Source organism: Podarcis cretensis, assembly GCF_951804945.1.
Source record: "Podarcis cretensis genome assembly, chromosome: 8".
Taxonomy (NCBI): Eukaryota; Metazoa; Chordata; class Lepidosauria; order Squamata; family Lacertidae; genus Podarcis; species Podarcis cretensis.
Window position 1 is genome coordinate 38651728 of NC_137177.1, and position 25167 is coordinate 38676894.

Here is a 25167-nt window from a genome sequence, read left to right on the forward strand (position 1 = left end):
CATCCCCGCCTCTCTGTCTCGGACTAGCACTCAAAGATAGCGGAGTGCGCTTGCGCGGACTCCGTAACCCCGCCCCCCGATTCTGATTGGCCGCCGCGCGGCTGATGTACGGCACCAGGTGCGCTGCTGTCGCGCGGTCCGGCCGTAAAGCGCAGGCGGGAAATCAAGGAAGGGAAGGGAGAAGGTCGCGCTCCGGAGGGGAAGCCGGCGTAAGTGAGGCGGCCCTTGAGTCGGCCCAGGCCTCGCCTGCCTCCCTTTCCCCTGAGCCATGTTGGGCGTGGCATGCTAATAAGCCCTGCGTGGGCGGGGCCGGCGCATGCAAACGAAGGCTGTGGAGGCGGGGCCGTTGCATGCAAATGTGGCCCCAGGGTGGGCTGGTGGGTTGCGGCAGGTGTGCCCTTTGCTGCTGGGGCAGAGCAGTCTTGCCCTCTCCCCACCTACAGAAATCTAGGCCTACTTTGCAAGGTGGTTGTTGCTGGCCATAACTCTGGAGTTCTTGAATGATTGATAAATTCCTCTTCGAATGTTAAGTTGTTGTTGTTTTGATTGTTAGATACTTCAGGGTGAGGAGAGTGTTGGACTGAGACTGATGAAGACGACCCTGGTTTGAATCCCTCCTGCCACGAAGCTCCCTGGGTGACCTTGGAGCACTCACAAACTCCCAGCCTCACCTACCTCGCAGGGTTTGTTGTGAGGACAAAAGAGGAGGAGAGCCACACATTGCCGCCTTGAGCTCTTCTGAGGAAAGGTGGAACGTGAGTGTAATAATCAGTAGCTGGCTTGGAGTGTTTGTCCTCCAGTTATAGGATCCTGGAGATGGAAGGATCAAAAATCCCGCTGTTGCAGGGAACCCGTTATTTCAGCATCCCTGTTTGGTGGCCACCCAGCCTCTGTTAAAAAATCTCTTGTGGAAAAGGCCACCAATTTCTGAGACAATCTGTTCCACTGTTGGACAGCTTGTACAGCCAGGAAATACTTCCTCATGTTTAGGTGAAATTGCCATTCCTGCAATTTGAACTTGTGAGTCAGATCTTTCCCTCTAGAACAAATTAGAATAAATTTGCTCCTTCACCTCTGTAGCAGCTGTTCAAACATTTGAAGATTGCTATCATATTGCCCCTTAGTAGTCTCAGTGCTAAAAAAAATACACAACTCTTGCAGCCTTCTTCATAGGGCTCTGAACATTTTTGTTCCATGCCCCTCCCCAATGTTCTAGCTTGTTGATAGTCTTTTATTATTTCCGGCTGCTCTGTATCTTTTCCAGGTGGTCAGCAATCTTCTTCGTGCTCCAGATGTGGTCGTATCAGTGCTGAAAAGTGGGGTATGTTTATTTATTTCACCCAAGCCCTGGAATATTCTTTTCTCAGTGACATAACTTGACATGAAATTGTGTCGGAGCACAATGGTTCTCCTTTGCCTGTGCCTTTGATGTGGTATGTGAAGTGTATAATATCTCACGTGGGGCGGAAAGGGTTGGGTTGAGAAAGATAGTACTGGGTTTTCTAGATGTTGCTTGTGGGGCGGCATTTAACGGGCTGCAGTCTCCTGTCTTTGTGTTCTTGACTTTGGCAGATACAGCTTTTCTGTAACTAGTTCTTCCCCATTGCCTTTTTAAAAACAGCATTTTTGCCTTTCAAATCTCAGTGTATGATTTCCTGATAGCCTGCTTAAATTTTAACTGAACAAAAGCAAGAATGTAAAAATTAAAAACATAACTTTATTTTTTATCATTTCCTTGTTATGCTCTACTATTGGAGTACTAGGTAACAGTGGTTCGGTATGTTCAGTATTAAAAAGCATTTGTTCTGTATGTGCTGTAACCAATTTAATTAATGGACCATGGCAACACAGTTCCCCACCCAGCCAAAAAAAGACCTTTTGTTTGCAGTCTGTTGATGCTAAATACAAATTCAGTATTTTATGTCAAGCAATTCAGCATTTGAACAGAGTTGGACTTCCTGCCTGGTTTTTATTTATTAATTAATTAGGGAATTGCTATAATTCTGCAAGTGTTGTTACGCAAAATAAAATAAAAAATCCATGCATCATTGGCTTTCTCTCACATATTTTTCAGTGATGTTCAGTTTGTGACAGTGTGTCCTTTGCAATGATCATCTTTTGCAGCAGGACCTGAAATCACCTCTGCCTAAGGCTATGGGTGGCTATTGTCTGCCTGGGTTTACAGAACCTGGCTGAGGGAACTTTTGCTCCATGTCAGTTACCTCTGTATAAGTCAAGGAGATTGTGATGCTGGCTGATGTCGTTTTAAGCCATGATACAGTTTTGCAGATTGATTTTGCATAATAATGTTATGTTTTCCAGAAATAGCAACTCTCGGGATTTATCTGTGGGGCTCAGAAAGGGCTAAAGGACCCTCATCAAGATGTTCCTCCGGCTCTTGTCTGATGTCCGGTGGCAAAGAGCTAGCCCAGGATGGAGAAGCATGACCAGCTCCCGGCACAGTAGCACAACTGGAGCAGAACCTCACCTGACCCCTTTGCCATCACATGCACAGGTGGTTATTTGTGGGGGTGGAATCATGGGCACATCAGTGGCATATCACCTCTCCAAACTCGGGTGGAAGGACATCGTCTTACTGGAGCAGGGCAGGTAAGTAGTTTTTTTCCCCCTTTGCAAAAGAAAATAGGTGTTTGAAGCAGCAAGTAATGCTGTGTGGTGGAACTGGGAAGGTCTTGTAGCAAAAGTAAAGTGTACACACACCTGTTAGCTAACTGTAAGATTCAAGCTGAGAGTTTATCTACATCTTCAGAAAAAGCATTTGTATTTTCTGGAACTGTACTGCTTCAGGTTAGGACCAATATTCAGATGTTCTCCTCACTTAAAAAACAAAACAGGAACAGAACCTCTCCTTGCATGTAGAAACCCAGCATGGTGGGGAGATGACTGGACTCAGCTAGAACCCTTCTCTGACATTCTTCTTTTCCACAGGTAGCGGTCCTTGTTCAGTAATATCTTCCCTACATCTGATAGCTTTCTTATGCAGCATCTTATCTTTGGAATTTGTTTCAAATTGATTTGTCTCTGTCTTTCATGGGGATGAGGAATTGGTGTTCCTTCAGTTGTTGTTGGACTCCAACTTGCATCAGTCCTAGGAAGCATGGCCAATAGTTAGGGTGATGGGAGCTGCAGTCCCAGCAACATCTGGAGGGTTAAAACCTACCTTTTCTGTTTTCCTTGCTTCTGTTTGACTCAGCATCTCATACCTTGTTTCGTTTCCTTTACTTGTGCTTCTCCCTGCAATGGGGGTATCTTTAAAGACTGTCTGGCTGGTTGAAAATACAGCTGCTGGGCTACTAACTGGGACCAAAAGTTGGGAATGTTTTCAGCTGGTGGCTTGGAGCTTTCTTTAAAAGCCTGTCGTGGCTTGGGACCTGTGTACCTGAGACAGCACCAGTTCTCACATAAACCTACCCATGTGTTGGGATGGGGCGGGGGGAGGCTACAGGAATGCTGACAGTCTGGGGGTTTTGTTCCTGAGCAGTTGGAATGCTTATAAAATTAAATACAGTTGCACCTGCTAATACTGGTATAACAGGCTTCATTGCTACCAGCACAGAGTCAAAGTTTCTGTAGAATTTCTGCATGCTTATTAAAATCATAGGGTGTAGACTCATGGTTATCAAGCTGTCTTCTTACACTTGTAATCAGGGTAGTAAAAATATTCTAAAGGAGTGAATTCCCCCCCATTATTTCAGTGCATACTTAAGATTGCCTTTGAAGCTCTGATTTCTGCTGATTTGGTGTATGGATTCCTGGCATGGTTGTTATTCCAGATTAATTAACTTTTAGTACATTGGTGTGATCTCACCTGTGTGACAACAGGGTACACAAGGGTGATCGGAATGAAATGCTTGTCATAAGAACATAAAAAGAGCCTGCTTGATCAGGCCAATGACCCATCTAGTCCAGCATCCTGTTTTCACAGTGGCGATCCAGATGCCATTGAGATGCCTGCAAGCAGGGCTGGAGCATAACAGTACTCTCCTCTCTGGTGGTTTCCAGCAACTGGTATTCAGGAGCATTACTGTCCCCGACCATGGAGGCAGAGCATAGCCATCATGACTAGTAGCCTTCAATAACCCTTTCTTCTATGAATGTCCCATGTCTTTAAAGTATCATCAGTAGTGTTAGCTGCTAGTTTGGCATTAGAGATCAGCATTGTGTATGTTGTCTGAGTTAGTCTTTAAGACTGAAAGAAGCCCTGCCAGAAACCATCCGGTTCCTTTACGTTTCCTTTGCCAAGGAATGCTGTCCTGACCCTGTGTGCTGGTATTGCCCTGTCAGTGGCATGCAAGAGCAAATGTTTGCCCTTCCTTTGGCTCTGGTGGCAGAAATTGCCTCCTTGCACTTGGGCTCTCCTTGTGAAATCTGGAATGGAAGGCAAAGCGTGCCTCTTGTCAACACACAGCTAAAAATATCCCCTGCCATATCTTAGTGGCACACTTGGGCTTTGCATGCTCAGCACCCAAATTGGGTTTCACAAACTCCATCCTTTGTAAAACCAACACACATTTGCTGACTGTGCCTCACTTCTTCAGAGGAGCGCATTTTGATTTTGTTGTGTGCTGGGAAGAGCATGGAGGAAAGCAAGGAAAATGAGATTGGGATCTACTTAATGACACTTTATTTCACTTCATACAAACTTAGCACTTCATATGGAATTTAAAAAGAAGCTCCTGTTTTATGACTGACCATCTAAGTAAAGATGAGGTGTTCCTGGCAATCTTGAAACTGTGTGCTGTGAGAGTATGTGATTGTTTTTTGATACTTCTAATTGTTTTTTAAACGTCTTACATACATTTTTAAAATTGTATTGTATTGTTTTATCACTGATGTATTTGCCACACTGGGCCCCTTTTGGAGGAAGGGTGGGATGTAAAAATAATAACTAAATAAAGAGGATGGGGCTTGAGGATCCATCCAAATGCAGAGCTTGTAAAGCATGGTGCCTTCCTAAAAGTGAATAATTGTGACAGGTTTTCCAATAGAAACCAGCCCAAAGAAACAGAGCCTTTCAGTTGCCTTTCTTCTAGCCCCTGGCAGTGATTTCATCCAGTCCAGGTCCCCAAAAGAAGAGGAGTAGAAATATCAGGCTCATAGTCGCTGGTATGGTTATGTAATCTATCTGGTTCCAGGCAGGAAGTAGCTTCTACTGGCCTCGGTGGTCTGTGATCCCAGTGTACAGGCCATGCCACCTTTGTAACACTTGCTGGTTGCAAAGTGGGGAGGTCTCCTTGGGGGGAAATATTTTTCCTTTCTCCAGGATACTGCCCATAATCCCCACTAAGTGCTACAAGTTTCCTGACTGTGGGCTCAAGAAACTGCCTTCTGGGTGTACCCACAGAGTCTTAGGAAGTACAGGCAAAGGTGCAAAAGGCCCCACTCTTTAATTGGTGGAAAGCCTTGCCTGCTCCTCCTCTTCCCTGCCTGATTCCATAGGAAATGACTCCCTGGGCCAACCACACTTAGCTGGTGAGCCAATTGGCCTGACTCTGGGTATGGCAGCTCCATACTTTCTTAGGGAGCCCTCTGCCACTGACTCATGACCTCTCCTCTTGGGCCAAACAAGCTTCCAGAGTCCCCACAGACCCTCCTGGGTTTCCCTCTTTCAGGCTAGCTGCTGGTTCCACGAGATTTTGTGCGGGCATCGTAAGCACAGCGCGGCACCTGTCCATCGAGCTGAAGATGGCTGACTACTCCAACAAGCTGTATCAGCAACTCGAGCAAGAGACTGGGGTAAAAACGGGTAAGGAGGGGTCACCTCACTGAGCTTTGTGGCTGAGCAGGGGGTGGGGGAGTCAAACATTAAGCAATTCGCCATCCTGGCATTCTCCAGAAGGGTTGCAGATATTAGCCACCATTTGCACCCATCTGAAATGAACCCTTTCTGGGGCGTTCCTGTACTTGTTCCAGGTTACGTGAGGACTGGCTCTATCTCTCTAGCTCAGACGCAAGACCGGCTGATCTCCCTGAAGCGCATAGCCTCACGGCTCAAGTAAGTGTAAGAGGAACGAGGAGGAGGAGGAGGAGCACCAGGCATGTGCCAGCCTTTCTGGAGTAACTTGTAATCAGGGCCTGGCCAGTTGGTGCTGGTCTGTGTGACAGGGCCTTTTCAGTGGTGGTTCCCTGGTTGTGGAATGCCTTCCCCTAGCAAAGGTGCTCCTCCTCTGTCATTATTAACTTTAAGGAGGAATTTGAAAACATTCCTGTTTCCCAAGGCTTCTGGTAGCTGAAGAACGCTGTTCAGGCACCTCATATCATTGGATGAAGGAATGTTTTTAACTGCTTTTAGAATGTTTTTTTTTTTTAACTGTAACTGATTTTCAGTGTTTTTAATGGTAATTGTCTTTAAAATATTTGCTTTCTTTGCCACCCTGGGCTCCTTGGGGGAGGAAGAGTGGGATGTAAATTCAATAAATATAAATAATAGTAACTGGCCTTTGCTGTGTGTTTTCTCCAACAGGGTCATGGGGATCCCATGTGAGCTCATCCCGCCCAAGAGAGTGACACAGCTCCACCCGCTTCTCAACATCCACGACTTGGTGGGGGCCATGTACCTCCCAGAGGATGCTGTCGTTTCATCAGCCGATGTGAGCCTCGCCTTGGCCAGCGCTGCCTCTTTGAATGGTACGGCCCGGCCATGACCTTTTGTCGGCAATACCACTTGAGTACGAACCTCATTGGGAGAGACATTGCTGAATTGTCTGCTGCTTACATTTCTAATCTGCAAAGTAGATTACAGCCTTTAGCGCATCCTTCCCCAACTCCAGATATTTTGGACTACAGCTGATGGGAGTTGTAGTACAAAATATTTGGAGGGCAATTGGCTAGTGACTGGAGCTTTAGTGTGTATTCCCTTGCAGGCATCCTGTATGGAAGCCTTCCCCGACCTGGTGCTCCTCACATGTTTTGGAGCAGCCATGCTGGCTATAACGGATATGAGTTGTAGTCCAAAACCACTGGAGGGCAGCAGGTTTGGGGGAAAGTGCTGTGTGAAGTAGGTCTCTGCTCCCATTTTTCTGAAGGGAGAATTGAGACTGAGGGCCGAACTACATGTAACCAAGAACTTCGGCTGCTGCAGCTTCACGTCAGGGTCCTCCCTCTCACATCTCAAGAGGAGGGGCTGCAGTTCAGAAGCAGAGCCCATGTTTTGCATGCAGAAGGTCCAGGTTCAATCCCTGACATTTTCAGGAGGACTGGGAAATCCTGGAAAGCCGCTGCCTGCCAGTGTAAAGGAAGCTTCTTGTGTTCCTGGAAAACGGGCCTTCATAACGACATCAGCTCAAGTTGAGCTACACAGTGCAGAGGCCGAGGGGAGAGCTCAACATGGGACTGGTCCTTTGGGTCATATCACTCTGCTCTTTGTAGCACGTATCTCAGCTTTACGACTGCCATCCTACACAACCCTTGCCTGGTGTGCAAGTCTCACTGAATTCAACAGGGCTGCTGTGTAAACACATAGGAATTGTTTGCAAGAAAGAGTGACTTGCCACTAGCCACACAGCGAGAGTGTGGCAGAGTCCTCTTTCCCACCCACTATGCTACATTTACTTTCAGCTTGTGTGAATGCTCTTGCATGGTCTACTCTTCCGTCCCGCTAGAATCCTCATGGTCCACTGGAACATGTTAAATGTGCAAAGCAAAGTTGTATCCTTCGGAGCTCTTCCACAGTGGAGGCGTGATTAACCCGCTGTCTGTTAACCTTGGAACATACCCACGAAGCTGCCTTATGTCAATTTGGGCCATTGCTCTGTGCCACATAGGATCATTTCTTGCCATAGGAAGGCACAACCTCGTGCCCTCTTAAAGTGTTGGACTACAATTTATACAGTGTGTTTTCCACAAATGCGTGTGGTTCACATTTTTTTTAAAAAATCTAAGTATAGTAGTACAATAATGATACCTTATAAAAAATATATTACCACTACAAATGTAGCACAACCCTCCCATCAATTACCAGTTCATTTAACATATTTCAACATTTAAGTGAACATAAATCTCACCAGTAGGTCAAGTAGAAATAACCAATAATTTCACATCCAAAAGTTGCCCCAAAGTTGCTGGTTAGTACCTAGCAACCCCCATCTCCCAGTCCTTTATACCACAAGTCCAAAAGGCCAGAAGCTTCCCTTGGCCTTCCCCTTGAAGTAGTTGGCCATGCTGTCTGGGACTGCTGGGAGCTGTACTCCCAGCACCTCTGCATTGCACCAGGTTGCCTGCCCCATGTCTGCTCTGACCTATAGCAGCTCCCTAGCCAACTGGGGTCCTTTTGAACATGCCAGAGATTGAATGTGCAAACAAAGCAAGTGCTTGAGCTAGGGGCAAGTTTAAAAACCCTCCTCCTCTAAGGACATATGAAGTTGGCTTTTTTTGAGTCAGAGCAACGTCAACCAAATCCAGTGTTTTTTATAGGAATCCTCCCAGAAATTGACCAGTGGTCCAGTGTTGGCACCCTGCTCTGCCTTCTGCCCACCCCCTGCTTTAGTGCCGTCTATGTTACGCTGATTGCTTCTGGGCTACAGCAGTCTGCTGCTTAATCTCTCAGCTCATCTGTGAGCATGCTGGCTTAATTGACACTCTTGATTTGTGCTTCCTGTAGCGATTCCACTTTGGCCAGGGCCAGGCAAGGGGCAAGAGAGGTGACAGGTCCAATGGATCTACTCTGCAAGCAGCTTTTCTTTGGAGTGGGGAGCAATTGGAGGGGGTTGGACTTTAAGTCTCTTCCAACTCTACAGTTCTACGATTCTAATTTCTGGCTCCCTTTTCCGCTTTCTCCACCCAGGTGCCCAGATCCATGAGCGGACGAGTGTTATCCACGTCTTGTGCCAAAAGGGTTGTGTGGCTGGAGTGGAGACTGACAGAGGGATGATCGAGTGCCAGTATTTTGTTAACTGTGCTGGGCAGGTCAGGTGCCAATTGTATTGTGTGGCTGCTGTTGCCGGCATGTGTGTGCATTGACTCAACAACTGCTGTGAATGAACTCAGATTTCTTCTGATGCTTCTTTTTCAAGAGGTTCTAGGGAATATTTTCCAAATTAGCAAAAGGTTGTTCTCTCAAAAAGGCAAGCCTTTTGTGCTGGCGCACACACACCCACACCCACACCCACACCCAGACACCCTCAGGGCTTGCAGGGCTTTGTGTTCAACCTAGAAAATGGTTCTTGTTGGGTTTTTCCTTCCATGCTGCACCACATGTCTGGTGTGAACTGAGTCAGGGCAAACCTGGCTTCCTATGCTGACTGCATGGCTGTGGGATTGGTGGGAGGGAAGGATCCTGCACTTCCAAGTTGGGTATTTTAGTCTGGGCTATACGTAGTCAGTGCTTACCATTGGAATTGTGAGCTGCAGAATCAGCTAGTTTAGTTAATGGTGAATAATTTATTTTGCCTCTAGTCGTAGAGAAGGGCAAGAAGCTCTAAGGCACTAGTGCCAGCCTTTGCCAAGTGGGTGCCCTCCAGATGTTTGCGCAGGATCTCCTTGCCCGCTCTCATCTGGCACTTTTTCTGTCTCGCTTCCCTACCCCCTTCCCTGCAGTGTTACCTGGCATGTGATCCCATTAAGCTACACGGTCGTGCAACCTGCCTTCTGCTTGAGCGCTAACTTCCCTGCCTTCGTTTCAGTGGGCTTACGAGCTGGGCCTTTCCAACGAGGAACCAGTCAGCATCCCTCTGCACGCCTGTGAGCACTTCTACCTTCTGACCCGGCCCTTGAAGACGCCGCTAGAGAGCAGCACGCCAAGTAAGGACCCTCCCTCTGCACCCTCTCATAGACCCTTTTGCCTTTCACGCAGGCACTCATGGTCATTGCTCAGTTGCAGTGCACAAATTCTGGACTCAGGACGGGGGGTGGGGGTGGTGGTCTGGGAAAGGCCTTTGGCTGAGACAGAAGACAGCCCACGTCAGCCAGCCAGTGGGCTGTATTGGGTCTGGAAGACCCATGGCTGCTTTTAAGGAATTGGGGAGGAAATGAACAAGGAGGCATTGGGTTCAAAAGTTGTGCTTTGTACTTCTCTCTGGGCAGCTGTGGCATGTGGGGTTGCCTTTGCTTGCCCAGTGGCTCTTAAGCAGCTTTTGTAAATCAGGGGTGGGGAACATTTTTAGCCTGAGAGCCACTTTCCTTCTGGACGACCTTCTGGGAGCTGCATACAGAGTGGTGGGTGTGGCAAGAGTGGGCGTGGCCAGACACACACCATCCAGGCAAATCAGAGATGCTGTGGTAGTTAAAGGGCGCATGTTGGCCAGGATAGCACACAGCTCGGTAGCTACAGAAGAAAGGGGAGGAAGTTTTCGGGGCTGGTTGGGATGCCACATTCAGCTAAAGCATCGGTTTTGATAGCCCCTTGCAAACAGCCTGCCTTGTTCAGCTGCTACACCAGAGGAAAGACTTTTGGTCATACAGTGGTACCTCGGGTTAAATACTTAATTCATTCTGGAGGTCCGTTCTTAACCTGAAACTGTTCTTAACCTGAAGCACCGCTTTAGCTAATGGGGCATCCCGCTGCCGCTGCACCACCAGAGCACGATTTCTATTCTCATCCTGAAGGAAAGTTCTTAACCTGAGGTACTATTTCTGGGTTAGCGGAGTCTGTAACCTGAAGCATATGTAACCTGAAGTGTGTGTAACCCGAGGTACCACTGTATTTATAAAAGCCCAAGAATCAGTGCAAGGTCGACTGTGCCTCCCCAAAGCAGGTAGGGTCTCTAGCTTTCTTCCCTGACTGAGCTTGCAGGGAGCCTTCTGCCCACATGCAAACAATCACTTCTTTCCCTTCCTGTTACCCCCACTCCCCATAGCTATTGTGGACCCTGATGGGAGGATCTACATCCGCAGCTGGCAGGGGGGCATTCTTTCCGGCGGCTTTGAGAAGAACCCCAAGCCAATCTTCACGGAGGGCCGGAATCAGCTGGAGATACAGAACCTGCAAGAGGACTGGGATCACTTTGGTACGTTGGGTGGACCAGGAAAGGGGGGGTGTCCCCAAGTCCTCCAGATGCACCTTTCCTAGTATGAGACATGTTGGCTTGAGCAAAGCATTGTGTGAGTGAGTGAGTGCATGGCTTGGTGAGTGACACCTGCACTTCCTCTTTGCTTTTAGAGTTAGTTTATAAAGTTCTCCTCCCTTTCCCTGCCTTGGCTGGCCCACTCTGGGCACATTGTTGATTGGTGCTGTGAGCAGAAAGCTTTATTCTGGGCTCTCAACAAGTGCTACAAGCAACAGAGTCAACATCTGTGGGCTACTGTGTTTGTAAACTTGGAACTTTCTTGATGGTGATGGGGTGGGGGCAATGAGGGTTTGGGTATGCTTGCCCATCCCTCCAAATAGTGATTGTTCTGTCTCATCTTGGGGAGTAGAGCCACTTCTGAGTGCCCTTCTGCGGAGGATGCCAGATCTGGAGGCTCTGGAGATTGTGCAGCTGGTGAATTGCCCAGAATCCTTCACTCCAGACATGCGGTGCATCATGGGAGAGTCGCCCAATGTGCAGGGCTACTTTGTCCTGGCAGGGATGAACTCAGCTGGCACGTCTTTTGGTGGAGGAGCAGGCAAGTAAGTGGCTCACCCCTCTCTGCATGGGAGAGGCAGAGGGCCAGGGATGAGAGCGCCGCTTGTAGAACTCTATATGCACCAGCTTCCTGTAGGTGCATTTAAAGTCTGTGTGCTGCTTCTCTAAGGCAAAGCTATGCCAGGGCCCTGCAGTTTCTAGCAGAAGGGGCTGCTCAGCTTCTCCTTGTCTGCTGCTAGTTTCTGCACATGCTGGCACATCCCTCTCTGTCCTCCATCTGGGCAACTGCAAGGCATTATCAGAGTTCAAGGGCACATCTCAAACCAGGCAAAAAGATTCAAGGAGGTGCAAAGCAGGTGCAGTAAGGGCTGTAGCTGGTAATGGGATATGGTCGGGGAGGAGACTTGGGGGCCAGATAGGGAGATTTTGAGGGCTGCATTTGGCTCCCAGGCTTGAGGTTCCCAATCCTTGAGCTAATGGATGTTCCTTGCGACATCCAGAGTTGCTGTGACCTTTCTGGTTTGGGCAGAGGGATTTTATGTTTTGCTCTCACTTGAGCAAGGAGGGATTGCAAGCAATAATGTGTCCCCACTGTAGCTCTGTCTCCTACTGTATTATCTCTGGGTGTAATTACCGCCCCGCCCCCTGCCAAAGCACAGTCTGTTAACTGTCTGATCTCCTGCACTATTTAACCTTCTGGGCCTGCTTGTTTCCCTCCTTGGCCAGGTACATGGCTGAATGGATGGTGAACGGCTACCCCTCTGACAACGTGTGGCCCCTGGACCTGAAGCGCTTTGGGGCTCTGCAGAGCAGCCGCACCTTCCTCCGCCACCGCGTCATGGAAGTGATGCGTAAGTAGCCTGCGGCTGGACTTGCTCGTGCCCCACGTTAAATCAGGGCTGTGTAGGGTGTTCTTTCTGGACTAGGAAGGTGATGGATTTGTGTCCCTTCCAGCGCTTTGATTCTGTGATTCTGTGGCCCCTCCAGCCCTGATTTATGACCTGAAAGTTCCCCGCTGGGATTTCCAGACCGGCAGACAGCTGCGCACGTCACCCCTCTATGACCGGCTGGACGCACAAGGAGCCAGGTGGATGGAGAAGCACGGCTTTGAGAGGGCCAAGTACTTTGTGCCGCCTGGGAAAGGTGAGAGCGCTGTCCTTCCGTACGCAGCACTTGGAGCACGGGGTGCCAGCATCTTGTTGTTTTGACCCAAGTCCTGTGCTTCCTCATCTTCAGACTTGCTGGCCCTGGATCAGAGCAAGACCTTCTACAAGCCAGACTGGTTTGACATTGTGGGGGCAGAGGTCAAGTGCTGCAAGGAGGCTGTCTGCGTCATTGACATGTCCTCGTTCACCAAGTTTGAAATAAGTGTAAGTGTAGTTGTGAGAGAGATGTGGACCAGCACTGTGGGCCTGGCATCTGCTTCTGTAGCTTGCTTGGGTGTCTAGAAACCCTCTAAGTTTGTTCAGTTGATACAGAGCTGTCGTTACTTTATAAAAAGCGACTTTTGGCTGAACCATACAGATGAAAATGGCAACAGCAATTAAACACTCTTGGGCAGACCAAAGCCTTTAAGGCAAGAATGGGGCAGCTGTGGCCCTCCAGATATTTATGGCCTATAACTCCCATAATCATCTTTCTGACCACTGGCAATGCAGATGGGAGTTGGAGTCCAGCCACATCTGGAGGACCACAGTTAACCCAGCCCTGCCTTAAAAGGCTCACGGGAATAAATAAAAGTATTGTGTAGAGGCACTAAGAGAGACCCCTGATAGGACCATTCCAGAGGTTGGGTGCTGCCATGGAGAAAGGTCTTCCTCCATGTATCAGCCAAAACTTGCAAGATGGACATTTTGTGAACTTTGGCACTGAGCCTTTCCTCAAGTCTTCTGAGCTTCTAAGCCTTTATGATTCAAGCTGTATCTCTCCAGGCAGCTGGAATGAATCTTACGGAGAGAAATGCACCTTGGTTTGGAGAGGGCCCGGGCTGTAAGGAAGCAAAGGGTTGCCCGTGTAATGTTCACAGCTATTAAGGCCTGGAAACTTGCCTTTTTGTGTGTTTTTAGGAAGGTGAGTTTTGTGGCAAGGCATTAACTAAAGTAGCAAAGTGGCTAAGAAAATGTGTAATTTAGGGTAAATACAGTAAGAAATGCATACACTGAGGAATGCGGGCTTACTTGTGTCAGGAGCTGAAAGCCATTTCAAAAAGGGATGGACAAATCCTGCTTCTGCTGCTGTCTCTGATTTCTTTCTCCTTTCCCTCCTCTCCATGCTGCAGTCCACAGGGGACCAGGCCCTGGACGTCTTGCAGTATCTCTTCTCCAATGACCTGGATGTGCCTGTGGGGCACATAGTGCACACCGGGATGCTCAATCACAACGGAGGATACGAGAACGACTGCAGCATCGTCCGCCTAAACAAGCGCAGGTAAGCTTATTCGGACTCATTCTTTTGCCTACTCTTGCTTCTGCTTTGAAGACTCACCTTCCACATTGCGCAATGCCTCTGTTAGTGCTGTGCCTCAAAGAAGAGGATACAAGAAGAGCAGATCTTCCCAGATTTGATTTGGAGGGGGGATACATTGTGTTTTGTGAAGGAGGGCTTCCTTTATTCTGTCCTGAATATACAGTGAATCAGTTTCATGACAGACAAAAGAAATTGCTCCTTTATATGCTTCCCCCCCCCTTCTTGAAGTGTTACGTTCACCACCTAGAGCCTTTGTTTATTTTCAATATCTATTTTTGTGGAAGTCCCATTGGCCCCCAACCAGCCTGGCCATTGGTCAGGGATAATTGAAATTGTAGTCCAGTAACAGGTGGAAGCCCAAAGGCTGCCCGTCCCTACTCTAGAGTCTATATTCCACAGATTATTATTTTTAATGTTTCTATATCCCACCTTCAAGAAGCTCAAAGTGGTGTACTTGGTTCTAGGCTTTAATTTGCTTCTCAAATGAAGGGCTGAATTGAGCAAAGTGCTACAGGCTTGCCTTTGAGTTTGGTAAATACTTGGCCTGCATTCAGGGAAGCTTCTGATGCCAAATTTCACTGCCTGGGAGGCCGGTGGTCTCATTCTTCACGCCAAGAGAGTACAAGACAGGGCCCTCAAAGTTGCAGGAAAACCATTTGGATTATAGGATGTGAATTGTTGTTTCACATTAGTTATGGGAATACTTTGTGCTCCAGTGCCTCTGCAGCTCAGGTACAGCTTTGTACGCTTCAAGGGGCACCTTTCAGGGCCATGTTGGAGGATGGAATGCCTCCCAGGGTGAATGCAATTGCAAGAACCTGAGAGCCTGGACTCAGTGATTATCCACCTCAGGAAAGTCGCAAATCCCAACAGGCTTTGCTTCAAGCCCTCTGTGGATGTGGACGGGTCCCCCATGCCACGATACCTCCCCACTACCTGGCTCCTGCCTTGTGCTTAACCTTCTCCATTGTACTTTGCATTCCAGCTTCTTCATGATTTCCCCCACAGACCAGCAAGTCCATTGCTGGTCCTGGTTGAAGAAGCACATGCCTGTTGACAGCAACCTGTTCTTGGAAGACGTAACCTGGAAGTACACAGGTGAGGCAGGAGGGAACATTGTGCCTGCAGGTGCTGGAACAGCTGGAGTGGCTGCAGATGCTGCTTCAGCAAGAAGTCGTGTTTTCAGTTGCTCTGGAGCCCCATGCTGGCTGCAATCCAAAACAAAGGGAGGGCAGCTGGTTGGGGAAAGTTGCTGTAAAAATATGAATGTGGCAAATAGGTTTTTGCAAATGTATTATCCAGGTATTCTCACAGGCAATGCAGGTTTGGTTGTGGCTCCCTATAGGCATCTGATCAGTGACAGATCCAAGCTTGGTGCTATGTAGTGTGGGAAACTCTCCCTGGACTTATATGCGAAGTTCATTTTGAATATAGGCTCCCATTTCACATCTTTTCTTAGAATCCTTTACCTCTTAGAAGATGATTTACCCCTTGCTTTCACTACTGAGGGTGGAACTATGCTCTCGCATGATGCCACCATCAAAAAAAGGCAGCCCCATGTTTCTCCTATCATTGGCTGCCCGGGCACACCACAGTTATGTCATGGCAAGGGTGCCTGAAGAGAGGGGAGGGTGGCTGTGGTTGAACTTGGTATGGGGTTTCCATCTTCAGTTGCAGTGCCATGTCAAGATTAGCATGCAATTCCTCTGGTAGCAAAGCTAGGTTTGTGGTCACCAGATGGGCGTGCTTTAGTGCTAGTGTTAATGAGCCTCCCTGCTTTAAATGAGTCAAACGTAAATCCTTGCTTGTTCCTCGGATCCACAGATGTTGTTGGAGCCCAGCTCCCATCATCCCTGACCATTGGACTTGGATGATGGGCTCTTCTTTCTGCAGCAGAATTTGATTTCATGCCTACTGTTATTTCCAAACCATATGCCTCCTCTGGCAATTATGGCCCTGAGCTGCGCCAAGGAAAACTGAGGGGTGGAGTTGACTTGGGTGGGACCTTCCCTTTCATTCTGCAGATTGCTCAGAGGTAGAAACCCTTGTGCTTTTCTCTACCTAGCATTGAATCTGATTGGCCCACGTGCTGTGGACGTCCTGTCAGAGCTGTCCTATGCTCCAATGACCCCAGAGCACTTTCCATCCCTCTTTTGCAAGGTATGTCACATGTTTTTCAGTTTGTTTTAGAAATCTGCTTACTCCTCATGCAAAGGAACCGGTTCACACAATGGCCTGGTTCACACACTGTACTAAGGTGTGGTTTGTTTAACATGAGTTAGCCAGGAGTTGTCCCACAATCCAACAAAACCATGGCTTGTTAAAGCTTTGTTTGTTTTCAGACTTCTCCTGCATTGTGCCTTTGTTAGTTTGGGTCAGAGTGGCCATTCAAACTACAGTAGAGGAAAGGTGCTGGATTAGCATGTTAATACCAAGCTGTAGTTAAAACAAACCAAGGTTCACAAGCCAACAACAAACAATGACTCTAGCTGCTGGGCATCATTCACACACTGAATGCCTCTATCCTCAGGTTTGTCACCTAAGACCACGCATAAGGCAGAATGGCTGGGGTCATGTTAATGTTGTGTCTCAAAGTGGCTTTATGTGATGCTCTGGTTTTCAAACTGTCCTGGAGAAGCCTGGCTTTCTTCCAGCTTTTTATGGATTTGTGATGTGTAGCCAAGTTTTTTGTTGTTGTTCATTGCCTGCCCTTCTCCCTAAGGTCCCAGGTCGGGTTACAACATTAAAATACAATAATAAGATTGCTGCTGGGCATACCCTTGGTTTGTGTGGGGTGGTGGTGAGTCCAAGCAGTTCTAGACAGTGCCTTGTGCAAGCTGAGACTATGTCATTGAATTCAGCATACAATCTGTGGTGCAAACATGGGGGCAGGGCTTCACTCAAAGTTGGAAGAAGGCTCCTTAAAGATAGGACACTTTGTAGACTGATGCCTTTGTGGCAGGGCTCATACAGAGTTCAATTTTTGGCCAGTTTGCAGGGCACAGGTTGTGCGTTTACCAGGCAAAGTGTCCTGCCATGTCTTCGTCTTGCTGAATATTGCAATGATTACATTGCAGGGTGTTTCTTGCCTGTTCTGTAGCAGTTCTCAGATCAGAGAATATCTGTGGGTTGAGGACAGGAGTGGATGCATTTATGAAGGGTGCCTCAGTTATTCTCTGTGCTGGTGCAATAACATCTGGAGGACATCCTAGCTACCTTTCTCCTACATCATTCAAAGTGCTTTACATTCTTGGTAATACAACAGGCCTATAGGAAACTCTTTGTTATTGCAAATAAGGCAGGGAGAGGGCAGTTGAAGCTGAGAGAGAGCAGCTGGCATAAGGCCAACTCAGTTTTTATAGCCAAGGTGAGATTTCAACTAGGCCTTCCCTGATATGTAGCTCTCTTTTCTTTTATCCGCCGTGCTACATGAACAGTCTTACTTGCTACAGTGGCTCGTTTCATGCTTCAAAACACGACCCTCCTTCCAGCACCAGAAGGAATGTTCATTCTGTAAGGCTGGTTGGAAAACCTACAGTGGGACCTCTGATGCTCTCAATATCAATGAGCCAGTGAGGATATATCCTTCTAATTACACCCTGGTGATCACAAACTGGCTGCCCACAAACAAATTGTAAGAGACGCTTTTGTACACTGCAGAAACAGGGAGTGGTTTGGAATGCCCCGAGTCGTTCTGTCCAGCATGTAAAGCTTGGGAATTTATTTTTTCAAGTTTTATTTTTTTTAAGTATTCCTCTCCTCTCTCCAGCATATACACGAACCTTCTGTCCCCAGACAGAGAATCTTGTGTCCAATCCTTGTGAATGGAGAATGTTATCGTGGAAATGGGCCTGACCTCTGAACCCCACCCTCAAAAATGAATCTCCAAATGCAGGGGTAGCTAACCGTTTTTTTTAGCATGAGGGTCACATTTGCCATTTGAGGGGTTGCATGCACACATACAGCCCCCACTTCTGGACTGATCCATGCTAATCAGCTGTAGGGGGCAGTCATCACCTCCTTTCTGCTCATCAAATGATCAATCTGATTGTGGGCAGTGATGATTAAACGAGGGGGGACGGAACGAGAACCGGGGGGACGGAACGAGAACCATTTAAACTACCTTCAGCTCCTTGCAGAAAAAGGTGGGATATAAATGCAACAAAATAAATATAAGTCACCCAGGAACCAGAAGCCAGGCACTTGAGGAGTCTTTTCTTGCAAGCTCCCAGCTGCTTGTGCTCATTGCAGAAGTGTTTTTTTTTAAAGAGTGTATAATGTTTATTCTACCGTGTCATCTCTGCTTGCTTCTCTGGTGCTTAAGCTTCTTGATTGTCTCCTTCCTCTCAGTGGAGAGAGCGAACGACTGCTCCCTCTCTTCTTGTCCAGGGCTGCCCATGTGCTTTTGCCATCTTTCATTTTCTTCCTTTGCTTCCTGTTTCCTACAGGAGATGAGCGTGGGCTACGCCAACGGCATCCGTGTCATGAGCATGACGCACACCGGAGAACCGGGATTCATGCTCTACATCCCCATTGAGGTGAGAGGTGCTTTGTTGTCTTCAAAACTTTGATTTGCAGGACTGAGGAGAACCTCTTCTCCCTTTTTCCACGGGATGGTATATAAAGATCCAGAGTAAAAGACTTGGCTTAGAAGTACAAGATAAAAATGTCCATTCTGTCTTCTCAAGCTCACCAGTTTGTCCTACTGTGTGTCTCAAAAAGGAGATCTACCTGTTGGGGCCTAACTTTCCTCGCTTTCAGACCACATTGTGAGCAGGAAAGAATCCAGTCAAAATAGGCCCATATGAGTTGCACTTTGCTAGAACGGGCAAAAGGTCCAACTAAACCAAGCCACCTAAATATACTCAGCTTATAGGTAGGAAATGTTTGCCTTCAGCATCAAACAGTGTCAGAGTACTCTGCCTCTTAATTAGAAAGGCTCCATTCAGTTTGTCAAATTGTTGTTTTTATCCATTGATAGACAAATTAACAGAGAGTAGCTAATAGCGAATAATCTGTGAAGTGTGCCTTGCACTATCAGACCAAGGCAACTGTGAGCTGGCTGGGTCTGCTGGAAGATCTAAATCAAAGCATCTGGAAGGCACCAGGTTGGGGGAGGCATTGCTACCACTTATTTTGTAAGGAAGAAACCCTTTTTTAAAAAATCCCCAAAAGGGGCATAACTTGGCATTAAATTCTGCCTGCAAAAGCCACTACAGGCAGCTTTTGGAATTGGCCACAGGGAAAATGCAATCAGATTCTTACACTAAACAACTACCTAGAGCAGGCATAGGCAAACTCTGGCCCGCCAGATGTTTTGAGACCACAATTTCCATCATCCCTGACCACTGGTCCTCTTTGCTAGGAATGATGGGAATTGTAGTTCCAAAACATCTGCAGGGCTGGAGTTTGCCTATGCCTGACCTAGAGTGCTGAGCAGTCTCTTTCTCCTAGGACATAGTTACAACAAGCCGCTTTTTGTAAGGCAACATGGCTTCAGTTTGTAGTTTGGTGACAGCAAAATGTGGAAGCTGAAGCTGCTGGGCAAAGTTTGGATGAGCAAACAAATCATGGTTTGATAAGCCATAGTTTAATAAACCACGGTCAAGCGTTATGTGCAAACCAGGCTATTCAATGCAGTTTGCTGGGCTTGGTTGGTGGGATGTTGTCATCCGCAGCTTTCTGCAGCTGTCCAAGGACTGCTGCCGTTTTTCACTCTCTAGAGTTGCAGATGCCAAATGTTGCATTCAAATGCCTCTGTACTATTTTTCCAAACCCTCCCCTTGCAGTATGCTTTGCACGTGTACAACGAGGTGATGAGTGTGGGGCAGAAGTACGGGATCCGGAATTCTGGCTACTACGCCCTCCGCAGCTTGCGCATTGAGAAGTTCTTTGCCTTCTGGGGCCAAGATCTGGATGCTTTCACCACGCCGCTGGAATGTGGGCGCGAGTTCCGGGTTAAACTGGAGAAGGTGTGAAAGAGAGCTGGGCCATGGGGTGTGTGTGTTTGTGTGTGGCACAGAAAAGGCAAGCTGCCTTGAAACGAGTGCAACACAACCTCCCTGCAGTGTGGGCATCATGTTTGCCTTGGGGCTGGGGGAAGTGGATTCAGACCCCATCCTAGCCATCAGTTTCCTGGGTGGCACAGGGCAAGTCACTAATTTGTGGGCTTCAGCTTCTCTTCTGTTAAGCTGCAACAGCAACGTAAGAGGTGGAAGGTACCCCAAGGGTCATCTAGTCCAAGCCCGTGCAATGCAGGAATCTCTTGGTCCCTTGTAGATAAGTTCCCCATAGAATATAAAGCAGGAGCTGCCCTTTTGTCCAGCCCTGACTGATGCCCCCCCCCCCCCGCTCTCTCTCTGCAGGGCACTGACTTCATAGGGCGGGAGGCGCTGATGCAGCAGAAGCAGGAAGGGGTCTACAAGCGCTTCATCATGTTCGTCCTTGAAGACCACGATACAGATTTGGACCTGTGGCCCTGGTGGGGGGAGCCCATCTACCGGAATGGCCAGTACGCCGGCAAGACCACCAGCAGTGCCTATAGCTACACACTGGAGCGGCACGTCTGCCTGGGTTTTGTCCTGAACGTGGACCCAGAGACTGGTGAGGAGCAGCCGGTGACACCCGACTTCGTCAACCAGGGCGAATACGAGATTGATATCGCAGGGCAGCGCTTCCAGGCCAAGGCCAAGCTTTATCCCTTCAGCTCCCTCTTCACGACCCGCCGGCGCAAGGATGAGATGGAGTTCAGTGGCTTCCAAGGGAAATAACTCAGTGCTTCATCTTTCAGACTTTTTAACGCTGCTGCTCGTTGGGACTTTGTATAGCCCCTCTGGTCTGTTACATTTTGTATATCATAACACTTTTTTTCCCTTTTCCTCTCCTCTCCTTCCATACATATCTCTTATTTTCTGCGCATCCTGGTTGTTTTCCAACATTGGCTGAAGCCCCTGAGGCCAAAAGGGCTCTGTTGTGTCCTGGGCTCCAGCCTCCGCTTGTCCAATCAGAAAGGACTCCTGTGCCCTGAGAACATGGGCCTGGTGGGACCTCTTGCACTTGGAAGCAGCCTCGGGCCCTTGGGATCTCTCCTCTCTTGCAACGTGCCACATCACCCCAGGGCCCACCAGGCACCTGTGCACCAACACCCAGTGGCCAGCCCTTGTCCTTTGCAGTTTTCTTCCTTGTGCTGCCTGTCGGAGAGGTCAGCAGGCAGTGTAAGGAAACAGTGAGTTTTTCTCCATGTTAGGAATGGGTGTGAGCAATCCATGAGCTGCACCACACAGGGTCAGCATCCTACAGAAAATTTGGCATCCCTGGAATGGAGCTGCCTGGGTGACTCCTCAGTGTCTATGGATTGTGTGGCTGAGGGTGCTTGCTTCTGGGTTTGCTGTGTTACAGAATCCTCCTTCCCTTCTGCTTTGTTGTTTTTTGTGTTCAGTCTTGGATTGGTTGGATGGTTGTGCAATATATGATGTTCAAAACCCTCACCTGTGCCACTTAGGGGCTGACAAGCCTTTAGTCAACAGGCCTCTAGTTGCTTAGAGGTTGGGGCTGAGGGCTGTGGGTGTAAGCTGCACCATCTTAACAATGGCTGAGCCATGGGTTGTGTCTTGGCTTTGTGTTGGCACCTCCCCCCCATCCAAGTCCTGTGGGTAAGTGGTTGGTCACCTTTGCTTGGCCGCAGAATGGCTCTCCTCCTTCCCAGCACTCGCCTCCTCTGCAGCTGCTGAGAACAGAATCTTGCATTCCATCTTTCACAAGGAGGGCTGTCCCATTTCAGGCTTTAGGGAGTGTTTGTGTTGGGTGGAGGGAAGAGCCTCAGCCTTCGCACTGTCATGGAAATGATTTGAGGCTGGGGTTTCTTTAAGCCAGGGGAATATGCCCTGAAAGGCAGGCATGCCATGCCGAAGAGTGTGACCTCTGGCCACTTGCAGCAGTCCAGTTAGCTGTCACTGCAAACAAGAAAAAGGAAACTGATCTTGAGGAAAGTGGCGGAGCATCTGTGCCTTGCAAATTCTCCCAGCAATACAGATCGGTGGGATTTCATGCTGCCACAGTTCCCTTTGAAAAATCCTTTAGACTGGCTCCCTGTGGCCGCTTTGTGTCTTTCCCTTCCTCCCTTTTTTCTACACGCCAGGCAACTCTTCTCTCCTCCTGTCTGAGTTGCTTGACGTATCGTAATGTTGCTGACCATTACCCATGCAATATTTTTCAGTTCTGCTGCCCTTTCCGAGGGCAAATGCCTGAGGTCCCTGCTCCCATACTCCAAGGTTGCCAGTCAGCAAAAAAAAATCTAGATAGGGTCTTCTGTGTAGATATCTCTTGAATAGAGTTCCTTGTAGCACTGATCCTGAGGCCTTAGGCCCATCAGAAATAGCTCCTCACACCAGGAGAGGCAGAACTGAACATTTCCCACAGCAGGCCTCAGCTGCTGGGAGAGGAGACTGAGAGACTGTATTACCAAGACTCTCAGGCAAGACCCCCCAAAACAGCAGAACAGATAGCGAGGCTTCCTCAGCATCTGCCCCAGGAAGTGTGTGAGATGCAGCTGAAGCCAGCTGGACCAAAGACCAGACGGTCCCTTTGCTCTCCCCCTTCTAATTGTGTTGCTTCCCATTTATTTTCCATAAATGGATGGGGGGCTTTTACAGTGAGCTTAAAAGGACTTGCTGCTTGCTGTATGTATGACCATCCCACTTGGGCTTCTGGGAGCTTCTCAAGGCTCCCCTCCCCATGCTGTTTCCCAAACATGCATAAGTTTTAAAGTCCCTCCCACATCACTGTCAACTCTCGTAAACAGCAGGGTTGGTTTTGTTGCTAAATTTCTGGCCAGATGCAAGTAAATGGTACAGGGGCCTCCTTACCTCCAGCTACCTTTGCACCAAAGACAAAAGTTTTGTGGGTGGAATTCATAGCAGGCAGGCAAGGCAGGAAGGCAGAGCAGAGGTCCTTGAGCATTTGATCCTGTGCATGAAGGCCATCCTTGTGATACCTGCAAGGTCCTACCCAGAGAAGCCTCCACAATCCTGCAGAGTTTGGGTCTTCTGCCTTTTCTAAAATAATGTTTTGAGGGATTCCTTATCTAACAGTCTCTCTCTCGCACACACTCCTGGTTCTTCCCTCCCTGCTCCTAGAATCACTCCTTCAATACTCCCTTTTCATTCTCAGATGCACTTTAAACACATTTGTTCATTTTGACCTTGATTGCCAGCCCTCTGTGATCATTCCTTCATGGAATCAACTCCAAAACTAGCAGAGGTGTTTTTTTGTTTTTTTTAAGCATCATTATTAAATTAAGAGCACTTGCCAGCATCTCTTCTGTGGAACAGGCACCGGAGATCTGGAAGCTGAGCGAACCTTCCCCTTCACTCTGGAGTGCCTTACGCCTCATGAATGTTACCTAACGGAGGGAGCAGAGTCATGCCTCAGCTCCATCCTGTATCAAAAACTCTGCTGCTTGGCTGCAGCAGGCCACCATGGCAGGATTCTTGGGATGCTCTGGAGCCTTCTGACCCTCTCTGAGTGTCGCTGGCATCGACTGCTGTTGCTGCGCCTGCACCTCTGCAGAGAGTGTATATCTGTCTGGACTGGAAAACCAGGACGTTGGGAGATGCCCTGCTCCTCTTCCAGTGGAAGTTCCCAAGGACTCCTGGTCCAAAGCGCACAAAGGCCGGGGAGCAGCTTCCTTTCCTGTCCAACCGGGAAGCCTGCATCTTCATCATGCAGCATTTCTGCAGATATATTTCCTGACCCACTTTGGTTTTCGATGCTACCTGGTTTGTATATCAATAAAGAGTTGTTTTAACTACTGTTGCTGCAGAGTCTGTGACTTGTTACCCAGGCCCATCCAGGAGGCTGGCTGAGTTCTGAACTTGAACTCCCCAGCCTTTCTCAGTTTGCTGTCTGTGTCTGAGAGATTTCTGAGCCTGGTCTAATGCAGCAACCCCAACCTAGTACCCTCCAGGCTTTTTGGACTATGGCTCCCATCAACCCCAGTGATGGGAAGGCTGTTCTGATGCCCCCAACCACAGTTCAGCAGCTTTTATTGGGGATTACTGGCTAACTAGCGTGTGGGACAATGAGAAGTGGAGTTTAGGGGGCCTCCACTTTGACTCTTGCCTGGGCTATAACTTCACCAGACCTTTAGCAAGCCAGTCCCTCTTGACCTCAGCCCAGAGGGACTTAATATCCCTTTAGTAACATTGGTGCCCATCCTTACACCCTCACATGGGCCACCCTTTGTTTTAACTTTTGCTCCAGCCACACATGATGTAGCAAGGGGTTGCCAAACCACTCGAGGAATCTGCACTTCACAGCAGCTTTGTCTGCATGTGACTCAGATTGCATGTGTGGCATCCGGAACTGATGTTTAAAGTAGGTGCTCCTTCAGTGAACTCTATATTGACGCTTGTAACTGAAAACAAGAGCACAAGAAGAGCCTACTGGATGAGGCCAGTGGCTCATCTTGCCCAGCACCCTGTTTTCACAATGACCAACCAGATGCCTGTGGGAAAGCTGCAAGCAGGATCCAAGCACAAGAGCCCTCTCACCTCCTGTGGTTTCCAGCAACTGGTACTTGGAAGCATTTCAGTTCATGAAACATCTTCAGGTCACAGCCATTTGCGGTGGGTGTGTGAGGGCAGAGAGACTTCAGAGGGTTGGCACTGGGTGTGCCTTGTAAACCAGTGGTGTCCCAATACATCTGCAGTGCACAATGCAAGCCACTTGGAGGGCCATTTAATGGTTATTTAAGAAAGGCAATACTCTCATTCTGTGAACCTCTCTTTCCCCTACAGGGACAGGACTGGAGAAGAGGGGGATTTGGTCTTTGTTTAGAAATTGGGCAGCAGGGGCTCTAGGCATCCTGCCCCTTCCCCCCAACCATCCTGGGGTTAATGCTGACCTTTGCTTTTGTGTAATTTTTAGATTTCCAACCTGATTTCTTAAAAACCAGGTGACTTACTAGTCAAACAAGCAAAAAAACTTCCAAAAGCTTCCATCAACAGGTAACTCCCAACATGGGACCATGCCTATTTATCTGTCCCTTGGAAACCCCCCCACCCACGGTACCCTCCTTGAATGTTTTTGCCTGGTCACTGTCCCCCTCCCAACTCTTCTGGGCTTAGTCTGGCTTGTACTTACTTGTGTTTTAAAACGTAAGAAAGAGACAACCGCAAAG

The 25167-nt window shown here is 48.3% G+C and overlaps 1 protein-coding gene across 5 annotated transcripts; it reads left to right on the forward strand.

Moving 5' to 3' along the window:
- Window positions 1-77: 77 nt before the first annotated feature.
- On the forward strand, window positions 78-23798 carry PDPR (pyruvate dehydrogenase phosphatase regulatory subunit). 5 transcript variants are annotated; one of them, XM_079989121.1, is made up of 20 exons: window positions 78-213; window positions 554-761; window positions 1265-1321; window positions 2323-2610; window positions 5634-5767; window positions 5935-6016; window positions 6485-6648; window positions 8804-8925; window positions 9642-9759; window positions 10815-10964; window positions 11374-11566; window positions 12249-12373; window positions 12510-12665; window positions 12759-12892; window positions 13801-13949; window positions 14974-15086; window positions 16054-16148; window positions 18437-18526; window positions 19778-19960; window positions 20354-23798. In XM_079989121.1, the coding sequence occupies exons 4-20, from the start codon at window positions 2384-2386 to the stop codon at window positions 20756-20758; spliced, it is 2640 nt and encodes an 879-aa protein (XP_079845247.1). In that variant the 5' UTR covers window positions 78-213; window positions 554-761; window positions 1265-1321; window positions 2323-2383; the 3' UTR covers window positions 20759-23798. The 5 variants fall into 5 exon arrangements, with proteins under 5 accessions (XP_079845247.1, XP_079845249.1, XP_079845248.1 ...); XM_079989123.1 differs by having other exon boundaries at window positions 2329-2610; XM_079989122.1 differs by having other exon boundaries at window positions 554-755.
- Window positions 23799-25167: the final 1369 nt, after the last annotated feature.